The sequence below is a fragment of the Stegostoma tigrinum genome, chromosome 8 (assembly GCF_030684315.1).
Source record: "Stegostoma tigrinum isolate sSteTig4 chromosome 8, sSteTig4.hap1, whole genome shotgun sequence".
NCBI lineage: Eukaryota > Metazoa > Chordata > Chondrichthyes > Orectolobiformes > Stegostomatidae > Stegostoma > Stegostoma tigrinum.
Genome location: NC_081361.1, coordinates 49,697,154 through 49,714,491, shown reverse-complemented (window position 1 = coordinate 49,714,491; position 17,338 = coordinate 49,697,154). Strand labels below are relative to the sequence as shown.

The window sequence follows — 17,338 nt, the reverse complement described above, 5'->3', positions numbered from 1 at the left end:
TTATTTCAGAATCCCCTTCCCCTCCCCAGTTTCTGAAGAAGGGTCTAGGCCTGAAACGTCAGCCTTCCTGCTCCTCTGATGCTGCTTGGCCTGCTGTGTTCATCCAGCTCTACACCTTGTTATCTCAAATATTTCAAACACCTTCTGTTTTTATTTCAGTTTCCATGCTATTTTGCTTTAATTAAAATAGAATATCATAGTGGCTTTTCACTCACACTCCTGCTCGTACACATGAGCCTGTCACACAGAGAGAGAGAGCGCGAGAGAGAGAGAGAGCGCGAGAGCGCGAGAGCGCGAGCGATCAGATCCACTGTAATGCTGAATGGATGAAAGACTTGTTTAAAAAAAATCCTATGCTGACAGCACTAAATAGCTTTGAACAAGTGTTGGTTTCAAGCCAGCACCTGAAAAATAATCATATGCCACTCACAAAGGGTCAGGCTGACAATTTTTCAGGTGTGTAAAATTCACAAACAGGAGGAAATGCAGTTCTGTCTGCAGTTGTGACTCTTCAAGTCACATGTACCTTAACTCTCATTTGAGAATTCGTTATGATCAATAGTGCTTCTGCAAGCCAAATAAAAGTATTCTGTCCTCTTTAAATATAATTGTGCTCAACTCTACACCAAAATACTGCAATTCAGAATTCTATGCCTTATTAGTGCCAGAGGTCCTTTAGCTGCAACTATTTTTTTTTTTAAAAATTGGCCATTAAATGTGGGCAGAAACAAATAGATGAACGAAATATCTAGGATCGACAAAACTCCCTGTTTTCTTTCATCCTTATCTGGAATGGAGCCTGATTCTACAGCCCTGCCCATTGAATCCAATTTCAGGTCTTTCAACTTCTCGGTTCTCCGATATCCCAGATTGTTATCCTGATCCAGGCATTCACATAGTCATGTGCACCCAGCTAAAGTGGTTACTGGCCATCCCACCTCAAATGACAGGATTATGTCCTGTAGACCTCTTTCCAGGACAATGCAGCTTACAGCCAAAAATCAAGTTAAATATTCAAATTTGAGACTGTTCAATATGCAAAACAAAAGTAGCATTCACTCAGTCACTGTTAGCTGGTCTTTTGGACAGTATTGTTAGGAGATATTGTAAGTGGCTTCATTGCCTGGACTGCAGATAAGAGAAAAAACTGTCAGGGACTATTAGTCGGCAACAGAGTTGTCCATTTTATGCACGTCTGGATAAACTACACCGGATCAACCTTTTGACTGGGACAAAAGGATCATTCCAAATTATTTCAGTGCGTACATTTGTTGCTCAATTAGTTTGTAACAGTTCATGAATGATTGTTGTGACTTTGTAGAAATAATATCAAGTCTTCAACTTGAGAAACAGAAAACAAGACATAGACTAAAGCGCAGTTAGATATACAAGACCATAAAATTTACAATAGGAGGACACCATGCTGCCTCAAGTACACCATTTGTCAAACCACAGTGCCTTTTCTGAGGCAATGATTCTGAAGGGGTTCATGTTCATTTTACATTGCTTTTATACAGTGTGTGGGGGAAAAGAAAAAAAAAAAAAATCAGTAAAGCAAGTGTAATCAAAGAATTCTACTCCAGCTTTTGGAGGGAGATGTATTTGGACTTGCATGATTTGTAGTAATTATGCCTGGCTAAATCTATTTATACTTACTGTTATGCAATACACCTTCCCATTATCAAAGAACAGCGACAGTGCCTCTTTTTAGCTACTCTACAGCAGCCCGTCTTCTGCCACTAGTTAGAGGGAGGCCCAAGACAAAGCAGAGACAAAAAAGAGGATTGACAGCAGTGAATTACCCCAAACTACTCTTATCCAATATACCTTGCTAGTAGAAGTGGATAACACCATAGCTGCCAGGAGTGGTCCTAACATTTTTGGGAAGGACACTTTCCTTTTTTAAAAGGGAAATTGCCAAGTCACTATCAGGAATATGCATCCTGAAAAAAGGTTTACGTATTTAGTTACCTATTGTATTAACTAAAACTTAAAAAACCCCAAAAAGAACCGCGGATGCTGTAAATCAGGTAAATCATGCTGTAAATCCCCTATTGTATTAACTATGGTTTTTACAACAACTGAATAAGTTTATAGAAAGATGTATTAATCAATGCTTTCTTATAATGTATTTTACTGCTTAAAAACACTTAAGAAAACAAAATGCAAGACAATATTTGCATTCCAACAATTGACAGAATCAGGACGACATTGTCGCCATATAGGAGCTAAAATGACAGGGCTGGTGGCATTTAAAAAGGAATGCACGAGAAACATTACGTTTATATTTGTATGTTCAAAGGTGTTTTATTTTTAAAAATAAAGACATTTTACATTGAACGCAATGCTTCTGGTCATATCGATGGATATGCCTAAAATACAAATCGACACATGGTCACAAGTGATAAAGCGATTACCTGAGCTGTCCATGGTGCTGCAGCGGGCTGGCTGCGGAAATGGGCCGCTCGCTGCTAGTGAGGCTGTCGCTGGGCTCACCGTCTGCACTGCATCAGCTGGTCGCAGCCTACTGTCCAAATCCCCTGCACTGCTGTCCACCAAATGCAAACATTCATAACCGTCATAATTGGTCTTCTTGCGATAGTTTCCAAGAAGGCTCATGGAGCACTAGAGAAAGGTCACCAAAAAGCTCGTTTGCAGACAAAAGGGGGAAGAGCCAATCATGACCTTGTCCAATGATCTGATGTTTTTTAAAAATAAGGCTGGGAGCGGGTTTTGTTCCGGGTAAATAGGGCGGAAATCAATAAGAAGAGAGCCTCCCGGTACGATTCTGGACTTGCACAGCTGCCCGACTGGCGGTTTCTCGCTGTTTTAACGGGTATTTCTAAGCTTCGGTCTGGCTCCTTGCCAGAGCGATCATGATGGTGGTCACCTCCAAATCTTCAGCTACTTGCTTGTAGCCTGCCTGCAATCTTGTCCGTCTTTGAAAACAAGCATTCATTGTAATTAAATAGTTTATGTTGCAATCGATATGTCAAACGCGAATCTGAGAAGCTTCATATTCTCTCCATTGATGGTCATTACGGATTTTATTAGGTGTCGTCCCTCGGGGCATGACTCTAGTGATGCCCAACCTTGTAACGTCTTATTAGTTTCCCGCGATATCTCAGGAGATGGGACTATTGAAAAAAAAGCATTCGAAACTAATCTGGACTTCACTTAAAAACCCCTCTAGCTGCATTTGCTGTCGTTAGATGGTAATGAGGATTGAGACACCCGAACCCCCATATCCTCGGATACATTAAAGCCAGGATTGCTCAACAGCTTGTCGTCAATTTCCTTAAAATGTCGTCATTTCCATTTTTGAATATTTCCATTTATTTCACTCATGTTACCGTTTTATGAAAAAGACAACCATCTAGTGTCCTCTCATTGCAACACCACAAACTATTTAATCACCTTGCATATCGATTATGAAAAATGAGGGACAAACTTTGTCGCATATAAAAAAAAATTACAATTGCTGGCAACCTTAAAAAATGTTCAGATCAGTGTCCACCTGCGAATAAAAACGTTAGGTCACATTTCACATCCAGTACATTGTCTCAGGCACAAATCAGTTTTTTCCTTCCCCCGCCCCCAACCAGAAGACTTTTTTTGCATTTTCAGGTGTTATTTCCCCGTTGTGCTTTTTCAGTTTTATTTATAATAGCCACCACTAGAAGTTGCAAGTGAACACAGCAAAAGAGATGTCCTATTGTTCTTTGTAGTAAAATCACAAATGCATTTTCATACACGTACTTGGAATTTGATAGCACATTAGCAGGGAAATCCTTCCTCCCACTGCCCTTGTGCCTAGAGCCCACCGCAGACACATACTTTCCTCCCTGCACCCCCCGCCCAACTGAACATAATGAGGGTACTTTTGACATCACAACAAAATTAACTGTACAGAGAGAAAGGTTAAACAGTCAGATCTACAGCACAGAGAAAAGGTCCTTCAACCCACCAAGTCTGTACCAGAAGTCATATCCCTTTTATAACATGGATTCCAGAACTGTACTCTAGCTGTGGCCTAACCAACATTTTATGCAGTTCCAGCAGAAACAGTAGGAGGTTAACTATCCCACATGCTTCCTACTTCACCCGTTGTGTTACCTTAAAAAGGGACTAGTGAACATGAACAAAAAGGTCCGTCTGATCCTCAATGCTTCCCAGGGCCTAACCATTCATCAGGTATTCCCTTGCCTTGTTTGGCCTGCCAAAGTGCACCACCGCATACTCATTCAGATTGAATTCCATTTCCCCTGAACAGCCCATCTACATCCTCCTGTAACTTAAAGCTACCCTCCTCCTTGCTTATCACCAATTTTCATATCATCTTCAGACTTCAAGAAATCCACCCTCCTACACACAAAGTCAGTTTTTATTCCTTTGTGTACCACAAACTGCAAGGCCTCCAATACTGATCTCTGCAGAGCACCACAGGAAACAGACTTCCAGTCACAAAAACACCTTTCAACCAATATCCTCTGCTTCCTGCCACTAGGCCAATTCTGGATACAATTAGCCCAATTTCCTTGGATCCCATGTCCTATCAGTCTCCCATATGGGACCTTATCAAAAGTCGGAGGTCCAAGTAGACTACATTGCCCTCATCAAGGCACTTCTTTCTAAAACTTAATCAAAGTTGTTCAGCCACACCTTCCTCTCATGGAAAGAATACGACTGCTCAAGATTAATTTGCATTTGAAGAGGCAGGGATTAATTCTACCCCTCAGAATTGCTTCCAATACTTTTCACACTGCTGGAGGTTAGATTGAAGGGCCTATAGTTTCCTGTTTTATCTCTGGCTCCCTTCTTGAAGGGTGTTACTACATTGGTTGCCATCCAGTTGTTTGGAGCATCTCCAATGGTCAGACAGCAATTGAAAATTGTCATTCCCCCTATTTCTCACCTTGCTTCATTCAACAGCCTGGGAGATTTTTCATCCCACCCCAGAGATTTGTCTACTTTTAAGACCACCAGACCACTCGGTACCTTCTCTTTGTCAATGCTAGTTTCTTTTGGGTACAATTTTGAATAAAGCTGGATTCAACACATTTCCATAAAGCTCACAACTCTTCCCTCTACTTTCCTAAGGATACTGATAGAAGTCAGGTTATAGTTTCACACATACAACAATGTTCAGTTAGGAGTGATATACTCCATGTTGCAGTTTTTCCTCCCATTCAAGATCACTGCTGCAAAGATTCACTTAGATCAACAGTTATACATTTTAAATTCTGTTTCCAAAACTGCAAAGAGATTTCTGGTTCAACAGTGTGAATGCCAAATATTTTAAGCAATTGGTTTCCAAGTCATACCTAGATCAATGAAAGGTTGTGGTTCTTGGAAGTCATTCATCACAGTCCAAGGATATCTCTGTGACAGTTCATCCAGACAGATCTTTTCTAAGCAACCAGCTCAGACATATCATACACTTCTGGAAGAGGTGAAACTTGAATCTAGGCATCCTGACCTACAGATATGGACATTGTCACTGTCACAAGTGACCTTTTCACCAGGATAGTGTCCAAGGCTAATCCATCTTCAACTGCTTCAATAAACATTCCCTCCATCACTAACTGGGGATATTCACTCATAATTGCACTGGTGTTCAACACTAATTCCAGCTCCTTACTGAGCACCATACAGGAAACTTTTTGGGAAACATTCAGGATTTGGCTGATAAATGGCAACATTCTGGTTCTAGGTAATGACTGTCTACAATAGACTGGTGTATAACCATCATTTTTTGACTTTCATTGAGGATACCATTACTGAATCCCTGATCATTAACATCCCAGCAGTCACCAGTAACCAGAAATTTAACTGACCAGTTATATGAATGATGCAGTGCACAAGCAAGTTAAAGCTGGGAATGTTGCAGCAAGTAGTTCATCTTCTGACTCCCTGGAGCTTTTATGCCTTCTCCAAAAGTAGTGATGGAATACTCTCCACCTCACCGGAGATAAATACAAATCCAACAGCACGGTCTGCTTGATCAGCATCCCATCCATGGTCTTAAACATTCACTCCATCCTTCCAATAGGAATAGGAGCTATGTGAACTATCCACAAGAATCACAGTAAATTGTAGTGCCTTACACTGAAACAAACAATAGCAGACTTGTGCAAATAGCACCACAACTATAATTCTCCTCTAAACTCCACACCACTCTGAATTGGAAATATTCCTCTGTCCTGTAATTTCAGAGTCAAAATCATGGAACTGCTTTTTAACAGCCCCGAGTGCACCAACATGACAAACAGCAGTGATGCAAGAAAGTGACTCTTCTTCTAAAGGACATTGAGATAAGCAATAAATGCTGGCCTAATTGGGTGACATCCAAATCACGTGAATAAGAAAAGAAACTTAGGAAAACCCAGATACTTTTGTGATGTTATTCCTGCTGATTAATACTGGAAGGAACTTTTTCACCCAGTGAAAGCTCAAAACACTGTCCAGACTCTCAAATAGAAGAAGATTAAGAGCAGGTGTCCTTTTGAAACACATCATCTTCTATTTATTCAACATGTGTCCACTGAGGACTGCTTGATAGTTTCCATGGAGATTGGTAGCCTTCAAAGAATATAATACCCCTGAAGCTTCACTTTCACGTAACTTACGTTTACTGGAAAATATCTCATTAGCAGAAGGTTGTCATGCAGCAGAGGACAATAGCCTCTCTCACAAATCACAATTCACTGACCTGCCTCCTCTTACATGACCAGATACATTTAGAAAAATCCATAAATACAAATCCTGGAGATAAAACACCCACAGCCACTAGGTACGATTACACCTGTATTTTTGCGGCTTTATAACAATCACATTTGTCTCCTGCCCTCAACCTGGTCCTCCTTCAGCATCATGGGATTCAAAAGTCCTGTTCCTTTCACAGAAATAATAGGGATAAACAAAATTGTAAACATGACAGTTCATGGACTAAAAATTAATGAACGAGTAGAACAAAATGCGACAAGAGGAATATCTTCAGTGACACAAATAACAAAGATTCAACATTAAAACTAAGCTTCTTAAGCCAACCAACTTGCTCACCTTCCACATGTCTTTTGTCATTGTGACTGAAGCGTGCTGCGTGCCTGAGCCTGATCCAAAGTCACATAATTCAGTCAGAAGTTACTTGAAATAAAATTTAAATTCAAAACAGGAATTGTGCATAGACATAGGGTGATCTTCTCTCTTCTCTCCCATCTTTGGAGAAGAAGATGCTACATAAATCAGGCACACAAGGTGGAGGCTTTGTTTTCTAACAGTTTATCAGTAGCTGATAGCACAACCATGTACCTGTTTGTTGCAAGTACTTCAACTGAAAGCTTTTTATAATGCACAGGTCTATAATCAGAACATGAAAGTTACAATGGTGATATTCAGAGCTGGAGATCTGCTCTAGATCTTCAAAAAAAATTTAAAAAGTGAAAGGCAAGGATATTTCAGTGATCGTAAATCAGAACTTAATATTCTACGCTGGGCTTATCCACAATTTAAATAATGAGATGGAAACTGCAACATTGGTAGATGCAACTTCAAATAGAATTTATTCTGGAATGTATTTGTAGCTTAACTACAATAAACAGGGCACATGTCCTGTTTTTATTTCCGTTTTCCAGCAGACCAGCGTTTTTTCTTTTATTGGTAGCTTAAAGGTTTGCTAAGTGCAACAACTTGTAATATAACAAACCCACAAAATCTATTACAAAATGCGTATTTTTTGGGAAAAACCTTAGTTGAAAAGGGAAACTGACCCTCCTAGTTTCTACAGAAAATAACACAAATGGAGACCTGAAGCCAAAACCTCTCGACAGTCTCAAACAGGTTACAATCATATAAAAAGGACGCTGAGCCATTAGTATGGACTTGCTGCTGATCTCAAACTGATGACATAGATGCCAAGTTGAACCCTATCAGGTTCATAAAGTTGATCTTCGTTGTTTTACATATTTCATACATAATTTATGGTTTATAATGCACTGCAAACTGGCTATTTGTACCTACGTAGATAACCAGCTTTATACAAAATAAACTGTAGAATCAAAGTAAGTTGATAAAGTCTCTTCGACTCTTGTATGGTCAAAATATTTTCAATTAAACCATGAATAAAATCCCTAGATTCTTTCAGTAAAAACTGGTATGTTGTAATTCTTTACAACAGGTTAATAGCCTCAACTAGATCAAAAATTGGGGCCTTGCCTGGATCCAAACACTGTTTGGATCAAAAATCTTCTATCAGTCAAGGTTTAAAGTAACTACATACACCATTTTGATTGTTAAGATACTTTTCCTTTTGTTTTGAAACCGAGAGCTTACATTGAGAAATGCAAGCAGCATTTTCCTTTGAAAAAGACACTAAAAGATTAATGTTTGCTATTGGGAATTGGCTGGGGAAGATAATGATGGTCAATTACTGCTATCAGGATATAGCAGAAAGACTGCACCTAGATGTTGCTGTGCTCAGGGACTGACAGCTGGTCATATGTCAAATTGGTCAATCAAGGAAGGGCCAGTACATGTCAGCCAGAGAATCTTAGAAAAAAGTCAACCGGATTCTGAATAAGCTTAGGTCAGCAGGCAGTTTTGTTTTGGAAGCTTTTAGATTTTTCTAGTTATTGACTTTTTGAAAATTCTAAGAATCCCAATTGTAAAAAATAAGCAGAAGTCTCTATAAGTCTGTGGAAACTGTTTGCCTTGACTCGTGACATTGGTATTCAAGAGGTACAGTCCTACATGCTTGTAATGCAATCCATCAAAAGGATTTCACTAAAGCCTGGTATTCAAAGTTTAAACAGTTAGTTATTGAACTGGCAAATTACAGCTTATTTTCTTTGTTAATTTATCCCTTAACTGTATCTGTCAGTACCCAAGTAACAGTGTATGATAAAAGAAGATTGGAGAAAGATTTTAAGGTATTAAAATCTATTGCCTAATCTGTTATTGGTCTCATTTGGTTAGGAACAATTAATCCATTTTTCAGGGTCATTGAATGTTTTCACGCACTGAGTTGCAAATCCACTGATAGTGATCCCGATTTGTTTTGGCTTACTGTGTTGTAACATGATATTGTACTAAAAAAAGCACAAAAATTCATAGGTGTATGACACATTTCTGAAATGGCAGCAATATTTTGGAGCAAAGTCTACTTTGCTTTTAAATACATTTTTTCACCTATGCTTTCGCACCTTCTGTTCAATGACATCTGACTGTGTAGGCGGGCGATTTCAGTGCTGATGGAAGATGCCTATACACTTATGATTTTCCTTCCATTGCTTTCCATGCCTTGTGCTTTCAAACCATTGTTCAGTGGCAAACTAGCAGAAGCTGTTTAGTCTGGAATCTATTTTTCTATTAGCAAAAGGAGACAAAGTTGTTGTTGTTATTTAAAAAGACAAACAGGATCAAAAATAGTGATTTGAAATTTGGAAGAAACATGTATAAAATTAGCTTCTCCTTGCTCTTAAGATGGTTTAAGTGTCAAACTCACTGTGGTACATATCTTTAATATCAAATTAAAAGTCAACTTAGCCTTTGCTTCTAACATATTGAGCCGGATATGTATTTCCAACACTGACAGTCATTTTTGCACTATAGATGTTATTCATCAGCCAGAGGCAAATTACTTATGTTAAATCTTGAAAGATAAATGGTTTACAGTAAATTAGAACGCTGATCTCAGTGCAACCATCAACATATGACAACTTCACAGCTCTTTGACAAAGCTAGCAAGGCAAGGTCATTCCTCCTTTTGCCTCACTCTTGGATCTATGGTTGCCTGTGTTCAAGGCCTACTCCAACACTTCAGCATGGCATGTAGGCTGACACTGCAATGCAGAACTGAGTGGGAGCCGCCCTGTTCCAATACTCTATGATTAATGAAACATCAAATAAATTAAAGTTCCTGTTTGGCCTCGCAGGCATTTTAAAAAAAAGCAAATGACAGTGGGTTTTCTCAGTTCACTTCATACTTAAATAGTTGTGATGCATTGAAAGGTTAGAAATTTTCCTTGAAAATAGGAACAGAAGTGAGCAAGTTAAGCCCTCAAATCTCTTCTACCATTCAAATTAGATGGAGGCCAATCTGACTGAAATCTATTGCCAATCATGGAGTCATCTATCTGGATTCCTTTTTCCAGAGAAAAACCACGTCAGTATCTTTAAAATTTAAATTGACCTTGAACCAAGGCTTTTAGGTGAGGAAGCTGCATATCTATGCTCCAATTTGACTGCAAAAATTGTTTTGGATTTCACTCCTCAGTGATCTTGCTCCTGTTTTAAATTTTCTCTTGCCAGGATTCTTCCAGAGGAAATAGTTACTCTTTCTTTCTCCTTTGAGTTATTTTATTAAGGAAAGTGTCTCAATTAGATCATCCCTCAACTCAAGCTCAAGGTAATACAGTACAAAGCATGTTTATACAGTATCATTCTGGTGATACAGTTGTGGCCTCCTGAACTCATACTTATATGGCAATCTGTTTGAATATTAACCAAGGTCTGAACTGGAAGGCTTTAATCACCTACCTGCCCAACTACAGTAGGTTGGCAGATACAACAGGCCACCTAGAAACTAGCCTTTGTTAGACCAAGAAAGGAGGAGTGCTCCTTTGGGACCACAAGAAATTATCATTCCTTTACGCTGTACAATGCTCCAGTCAACAAAATTACCCTCAAACTACCATCCTACCAATTTACTGCATTGGAAATTTGAGGAGTCTTGAAGATGCTAGTTCATTGATTATTCTTAGTACAATATGTATTTACAGCCTTCAATGTCAATACACTGGAGCTGGAGGAACACAGGAGGCCAGGCAGCAGAGGAGCAGGGGTCAACATTTCAGGCCTAGAACCTTCATCAGGACTCTATCACCACGCTGTATTGACTAACTCCAGCATCTGCAATTCTTGCTATCTCCATATTTATGGCCTCGCAAGCTGAACTAAACAATTACATGACAAAGTAATTTTTCAGGAGCATTCCAAGATGTCCACATATCACACTGTTACTGTAATATGTGGATTATGCTATCGTCCTGAACAATTTCTGACTCAGCATTGAAGTAAAATAATGGCCCCATATTTATTTTATGCACATCATATTCATTAATGTTTTTAATTACAGGCCATTCCTCATGGTTCTTTTCCCATTGACGACAGTACCATTGTTGTTTCCTGCTCACATGCCAAACTTGAGATTTTCTTCAATCTAACTTCCTATTTTGCACCATGCTTACCTTCATATGGCCTAATTAACTCTTTCCTCTTTAGCTGTTTAAATCCTAGCAGTGCTCCAGCAAATTGAAGAACTGCAAATATAATGCCCCCCTGTTGAAGAAGGGAGTGAAGCAGAAAGCACAAAACTGTAGGCCAGTAAGCAGTGTTGGAAAAATGCTACAGTCCATCAATAAAAGGAAGAAATAGCAGGATACTTAGGAAAGTTTAACAATCGTACAAGGTTAATTAGATTTCATGAAATGGAAATCACGTTTGACAAATTTACTAGAATTTTCTGAGGATATAACAGGCAGAGTTGATAAAAGGGAATGGGTAGATGTAACGTATTTGGATTTTCAGCAGGCATCCAATAATAAGTACCTTTTATTAATAGAAAGATTGTTGTACAAGATACAAGCTCATGGTATTTGGCCTAGTGTGAAGTTGCCATTTACATACCAACAGGCAGCATTAGCTTTTTTTTTTAAAAAAATGGTTGGTCACTGTAAGGGCCTCCATTTACTGCCTTTATTAGCAACTTGTAGGGGGGGGAAAGAGAGTAATGAATCCAAATTTGCTAATGATACAACAAAACAAAAAGAAAACAGGTGGGAGAGAAGTTTGGTGAGGACATAAGAAATCTGCAAGGAGATATACATCGTTTGAATGGATGAGCAAAAGCAGGGTTTAATGTAGGAAAGAGAGGTTATGCACTTTGGAAGGAAGAATCAAAAGACAGACTATTGTTTAAATGGAGACAGGCTCCAAAAAGAGCAGTGGAGGAGAATCTTGATGTTTTTGTGCATGAAACATGCAAAGTTAGCATGAGGGTACAACAAGTGATTAAGAACTGCAAATGGAATTTTGGCTTTTATTGCTGGGGAACTGAAATTTAAACAGAAAACTTGTTACAACTATCAAAAGGGTGTTGTTGAGGCTACATCTGCAGTACTACGTGCCAGTGCTCAGAAAAGTGGAATCTGCACCAGTGGGAGGATTTCAATTTAAAATAGTGCTAGAGCTGGTGTTCCTGCCAACTGCATAACTGAGGAAGTAAATTTTTGAAACTGATTAGCAAGGATAACGGATCAAATTCAGAATGATGTGGTAAATCAAAAGAGTAAGAGGTCAAAAAGAAAAATGGTATTAATATGGGAAATGTAGAGTGCAACAGGAAGAGATATAGAGTATGAATCTAAAAGTGACCCAACAGATAAAGATTATAATATAGTGGGAATAAATGGATGTGTATCTGAATGCACATTGCATTCAAAAGAAAAACAGATAAAAGAGTGCAAACAGAAGTGAAATAAATACACAATCTGGAAGTCTTTACAAAGATATGGCTGCAAGATAACATGAATTGGATTAAATCGTGAAGAGTATAGGACATTTAGGAATGATTGCCAACTGTCCTCCTTTGCTAGTTATTGATGATAAAACCACAATATAGTGAGTGATGGCCAAAATTCAGGAAACTAAAGATGTGGAAACTGCTTGGGTAGAAATGAGAAATCATTATGCCAAGAAAATCATTTGTGGGAGAGACTTACAGTAACCACACAGTAGGGTTGGGCATAAGGCAGGTAGAAATAATGAGTGATCTGAAAGGGATGGCAAAAGCGATGGGAAAATTGTAATGTTATCCACTCTTATGGGAATGCGGGTTATCCATTTTGACAGGGATAATTTAAAAATATATCTAAAATGGTGAGAAATTACAGAGCTCCAAGATGCAGAGTGACCTGGATATCCTCCTGCATGAGCTGCAGTGTGTTAGTGTGCAGGCAAAGCAAACAGAATATTTCCATTTATCATGGCAAGAAGTGAACAGAAGTAGGGGAAAATATGCTTCAGCAATGCAAAACACCAGTGAGACCACTACTTTGCTTAAAAAGAATCATTTCTGGGATCTAAGCATCTCTAGCTAGGCCAGCATTTATCATCTATCCCTAGTTGCCCTTGTAAAAAGTGATGATCTGCTGCTCGGAACACTATTCCATTTGGCATAGATCCACAATTCTGTTTGAGACGGATTTCCAGGATGTTGACCCACCAACACAATATATTTCCAAGTCAGGATGGTTAGAGACTTTGATGTTCCCACAAATCTGCTGCCCTTGTCCTTCTAGACGGTTAGCGGCCATGGGTTTGGAAGGTACTAAGAATTTTTGGTGAATTTCTGCAGTGTATCTTTTGGATATTAGCAGTGTACACTCCGCATCAGTGGAGGGAATGAATCAGTGCCAAACATGAATCTGGATGATGTCATGATTAAGTGTTGTCGGAGCTGCATCAGTCTAAACAATTGGAGAGGTTTCCACCACATTTCTGATTTGTACCTTATGGACAGTGTGACAAGTCGAGGAAATCAAGAGGCAAGCTCTTCAAAGAATTTTTCCACGATGGTCTCATCTAATTGTCTAGTCCAATTCAGTTTCTAGTCAATGATAACCTCCAGGATTGTGTTGTTGGGACTTCAGCAATGATAATACCATTAAATGTCAAGGGAGTGGTTAGATTCTGTTGTTGGAGATGCTCATTGCCACACAATTGCCCTACCAGAAATATTTACCATTTTTCAGGACACACCTGGATATTGTCCAAGTCTTGTTGCCTTTGAACATGGACTGCTTCAGTATCTGAGGCATTGTGAATGGTGCAAATCATCAGTGAACATCTTCACTTCAGACCTTACAATGGAGGGAAGATCATTGACGAAGCAACTAAAGATGTTTGGGCTAGGACTCTCCCCTAAGGGACTCCTGCAGAGATATCCTTGGAGGTAAGGTGGCTAACCAACAACCATAAATCAACTAGCTTTGTGGCAGGTACGATTCCAATCAGAGGTTTTCCTTCCTGTTTTTTTTAAACTTTATTCACTTCTAGGAAATGGAAGTCTCCCATCAACCACAGTTTTGTGAAAGCTTCTTGATGCCATACTCAGTCAAAAAGAATGCCTTGAAGTCAATGGAAGACACTCACCACATCTCATCAAGCTTATGGTCCACATTCAAATCAAGGCTTGAATGAGGTCAGGAGCTGAGCGGCTCTGGTAGCATCCAAACTCAATGTCCCTGAGCAGGTTAGTTTTATCAAGCGATTCAACAATATCAAAAACACCTTTCAATCATCAGCAAGTGATTAAAAGGGCAGTAATTCACTGGGTTGCTTGCATCTTGCTTTGTGCATCCAGGGTTGCCTGAGCAATTTTACACATCACTAGGTTGGTGAGCTTTGTAACTGTACTGGAACAGTTTGGCTAGGGGAGCAGCAAGTTCTTGAGTACAAGTCTTCAGTGCTTGTGTCAGAATGTTGTCAGGGCCATAGCCTTGCAATGTTCAGTGCCTCCAGGTGCTTGTTGATATCATGCAGAGTGAATTGAATTGACATCTGTGATTCAGGGGAAACTCTGGAGGTAGCTCAGCTCTTCTGGCTGAAAGTTGTTGCAAATGGCTTATCTTATGGTCTGATGTGCTCAGCTCCCTTATTATTGAGCAAGGTGATGTTTATGGAACCTTCCCTTCTAGTGAATTGTTTAATTGTCCACCAATTATAACTGGATGTGGTGTGTGGTGGATCTGGAGTACCAAACGTAGTATTGATCACCTTATTTATGGAAGACATAAATGCATTTTTTTTGCGCAAGTGGTGGGGGTGGAGTCCAAGAAAGTCTACCAGCCTAATACCGAGAATTGGCAGGTTGCCTTCTGAGGAAGAGTTGGATAGGCTGGTTTTGTATCTACCAGAGTTTGGACAGATAAATAGTGATTTAATTGAAGCAAATTGTCAAGAAGAAGAGGTCGATCCTCTCTGATAATTGAACCAAAAACACAAACTCCCAATCTGTCACGGCAGGATTAGAGGTTCCCTTCTAATAATTAAATCCGAAAACACACAGATAAGCTTGCCTCACCTTTATAATCTGTTATAAAAAGAGTGGCTAAAAGAAAGAAGATCCTTCCTATTCACTTTGTAAGCAAAAAGTAACTACTTATTTAACCCTGATTGAACAAATTAACAGAATTACTAACAAACTGAACATTTCCCCCTTAACTACTAACTATTCTCTCACTGAAATAAATTCTACTGGTATGTTGTTCTAATAAACACAAGTGCCACTGATGTAAATACGTGTAATAAGAAAAAAAATTAAGATTTAGTCTCTCTTCTGCTGTCGAGTCATAAATGCCTTTCTTCCGCTGATCTGGCGATTTTACCTGTGAAATCTTCTGTGAAGACTTAGCTAAACATGCCATGGTACCTTTTATGGTTAGATGGTGCTTTATTAGAGAGAGAGGTTAATGATTCCTTCAGAGCGCTAGTTTCTTATTTCTCAGGCAGCAGTTCACTTACACCAGTTTTCCAAAAAAACAAAACCTCCTTACGTACATTGGATGACATCAATTTTCTAACAATAGCAATGGTCAGAGGTTGTCAGATTTAAATTCAATTGGCTTTCAATCGTTAAGTGCTTGGTTTAAATAAATTGGTTGATTCCAGCTTGTTGCCAAACCATCAAAAACAAGCCTACGGTTTCCAACCACACAGCCAATTGATACGTTTCCATTTCAGAACTGCTTACAGACACATGTTGTGCACGTATCCAAGCTTAGAAAAGCACTTCACCCCTTAAAAGGAACCAAACACTTCTTTGGAAAAAAAAATACAAACTTCAAGCTTCTTGCCTTCCAGCTTATGATTATACAACACACAACTTTCTAACAGAATAAAATACTGAGGTGTCTTGTCAGGTGAGAAGGTTCCCTCTTACAGGAGGGATTGGAATTCAGTTTAAAAACCAGGGGGTCACCCATTTCCCATGTGATGTATCATAGGATCCCTGCATTGGGAACAGGCCCTTCAGCCCAACAAGTTCACACTGACCTCAGAGCATCCCACATTTAAAACACATTAGGGAAAAATTTCTCTCTCAAGAGTCCTGAGTCTTTGGAACTCAATTGCAAAAGGTGTTGGAACAGTGCCTTGAATTTTTTTTGGAAAAAAAAGGGAGAGATAGATAATTTTCTGTTAAGCAATGGATCAAATGATTATCAGATTTTAAAACAGCCTGCCTTACTACTTATAGTTTGTGTAATGTTGGCTTGTTCCCCCTTAGTATCTGAAGTTGCAACACTTTTTTAAAAAAGTTAGCACACATCCATACAGGTACATTGGTCATCAAGCCGTTTGTCCGGGATTTTGGGGGGGGGGGGGGGGGAAAGAGGAGGAATAATGCTGAGTGGAAAAAACAATACTTTGCATCCTGAACCTGCAAACATTCCCAGATGATAGTTTCTACTTTATAAAAATCGAGGCAGATGAAAGTTTTTCTGTTCCATCCTTTCAAACATTATTTATTTTGATTGAGGAAGATGGTGGCAAAGTGGTAATCACACTGAACTAATAACTGAAGGGCTAATGATTTAGGGACATGGGTTCAAATCTCACCTGGGCAACTGGTGGAATTTAATAGAAAATAGATAGAAACTAAGTTAATAAAAATTTTTAGATTGTAGAGTGGCCAAGCAGGCTAAGGCACTGGATTTAATCTCCAGTCTCTATTGAGAGATAGATTCTAATCTGCAACCATTCCTTATTTATCTAACCTGGAAAAACAACTTGGGAGATACACTGGAAGCTGGAAGCTGTACCACAAACATTCATACACTACCGAAGGAAGTAATAAAATCATAGAATCCCTAGGGTGTGGAAACAGGCCATTCAGCCCAAACAGTCCACAACACCCCTTACCCAGACTCGTCCCCCTACCCTTTCCCTGTAACCCTGCATTTTCCAGGGCTAATCCACCTAGCTTGCACATCCCTGGACACTGAGCAATGTAGAATGGCCAATCTGATATCACAGGTGCCTAGTGCATATCACAGGTGCCTAGTGCATATCACAGGTGCCTAGTGCATATCACAGGTGCCTAGTGCATATCACAGGTGCCTAGTGCATATCACAGGTGCCTAGTGCATATCACAGGTGCCTAGTGCATATCACAGGTGCCTAGTGCATATCACAGGTGCCTAGTGCATATCACAGGTGCCTAGTGCATATCACAGGTGCCTAGTGCATATCACAGGTGCCTAGTGCATATCACAGGTGC

General features: G+C 39.4%; 1 protein-coding gene across 7 annotated transcripts in view; it reads right to left on the bottom strand.

Annotated features, from left to right (window-relative positions):
* dnajc6 (DnaJ (Hsp40) homolog, subfamily C, member 6) overlaps window positions 1–17,338 on the bottom strand; it is a 188,922-nt gene that overhangs the window by 115,276 nt on the left and 56,308 nt on the right. The window contains exon 2 of one of the 7 annotated variants that reach the window (XM_048538743.2): window positions 2,418–2,939. The exons of 5 other annotated variants lie outside the window; for them this stretch is intronic. In XM_048538743.2, the coding sequence (XP_048394700.1) occupies window positions 2,418–2,619 (202 nt within the window). In that variant the 5' untranslated portion in view covers window positions 2,620–2,939. Of the gene's footprint in view, window positions 1–2,417; window positions 2,940–9,200; window positions 9,219–17,338 lie in introns of those variants that run through there. One more of the 7 variants, XM_048538751.1, reaches the window with a different exon arrangement.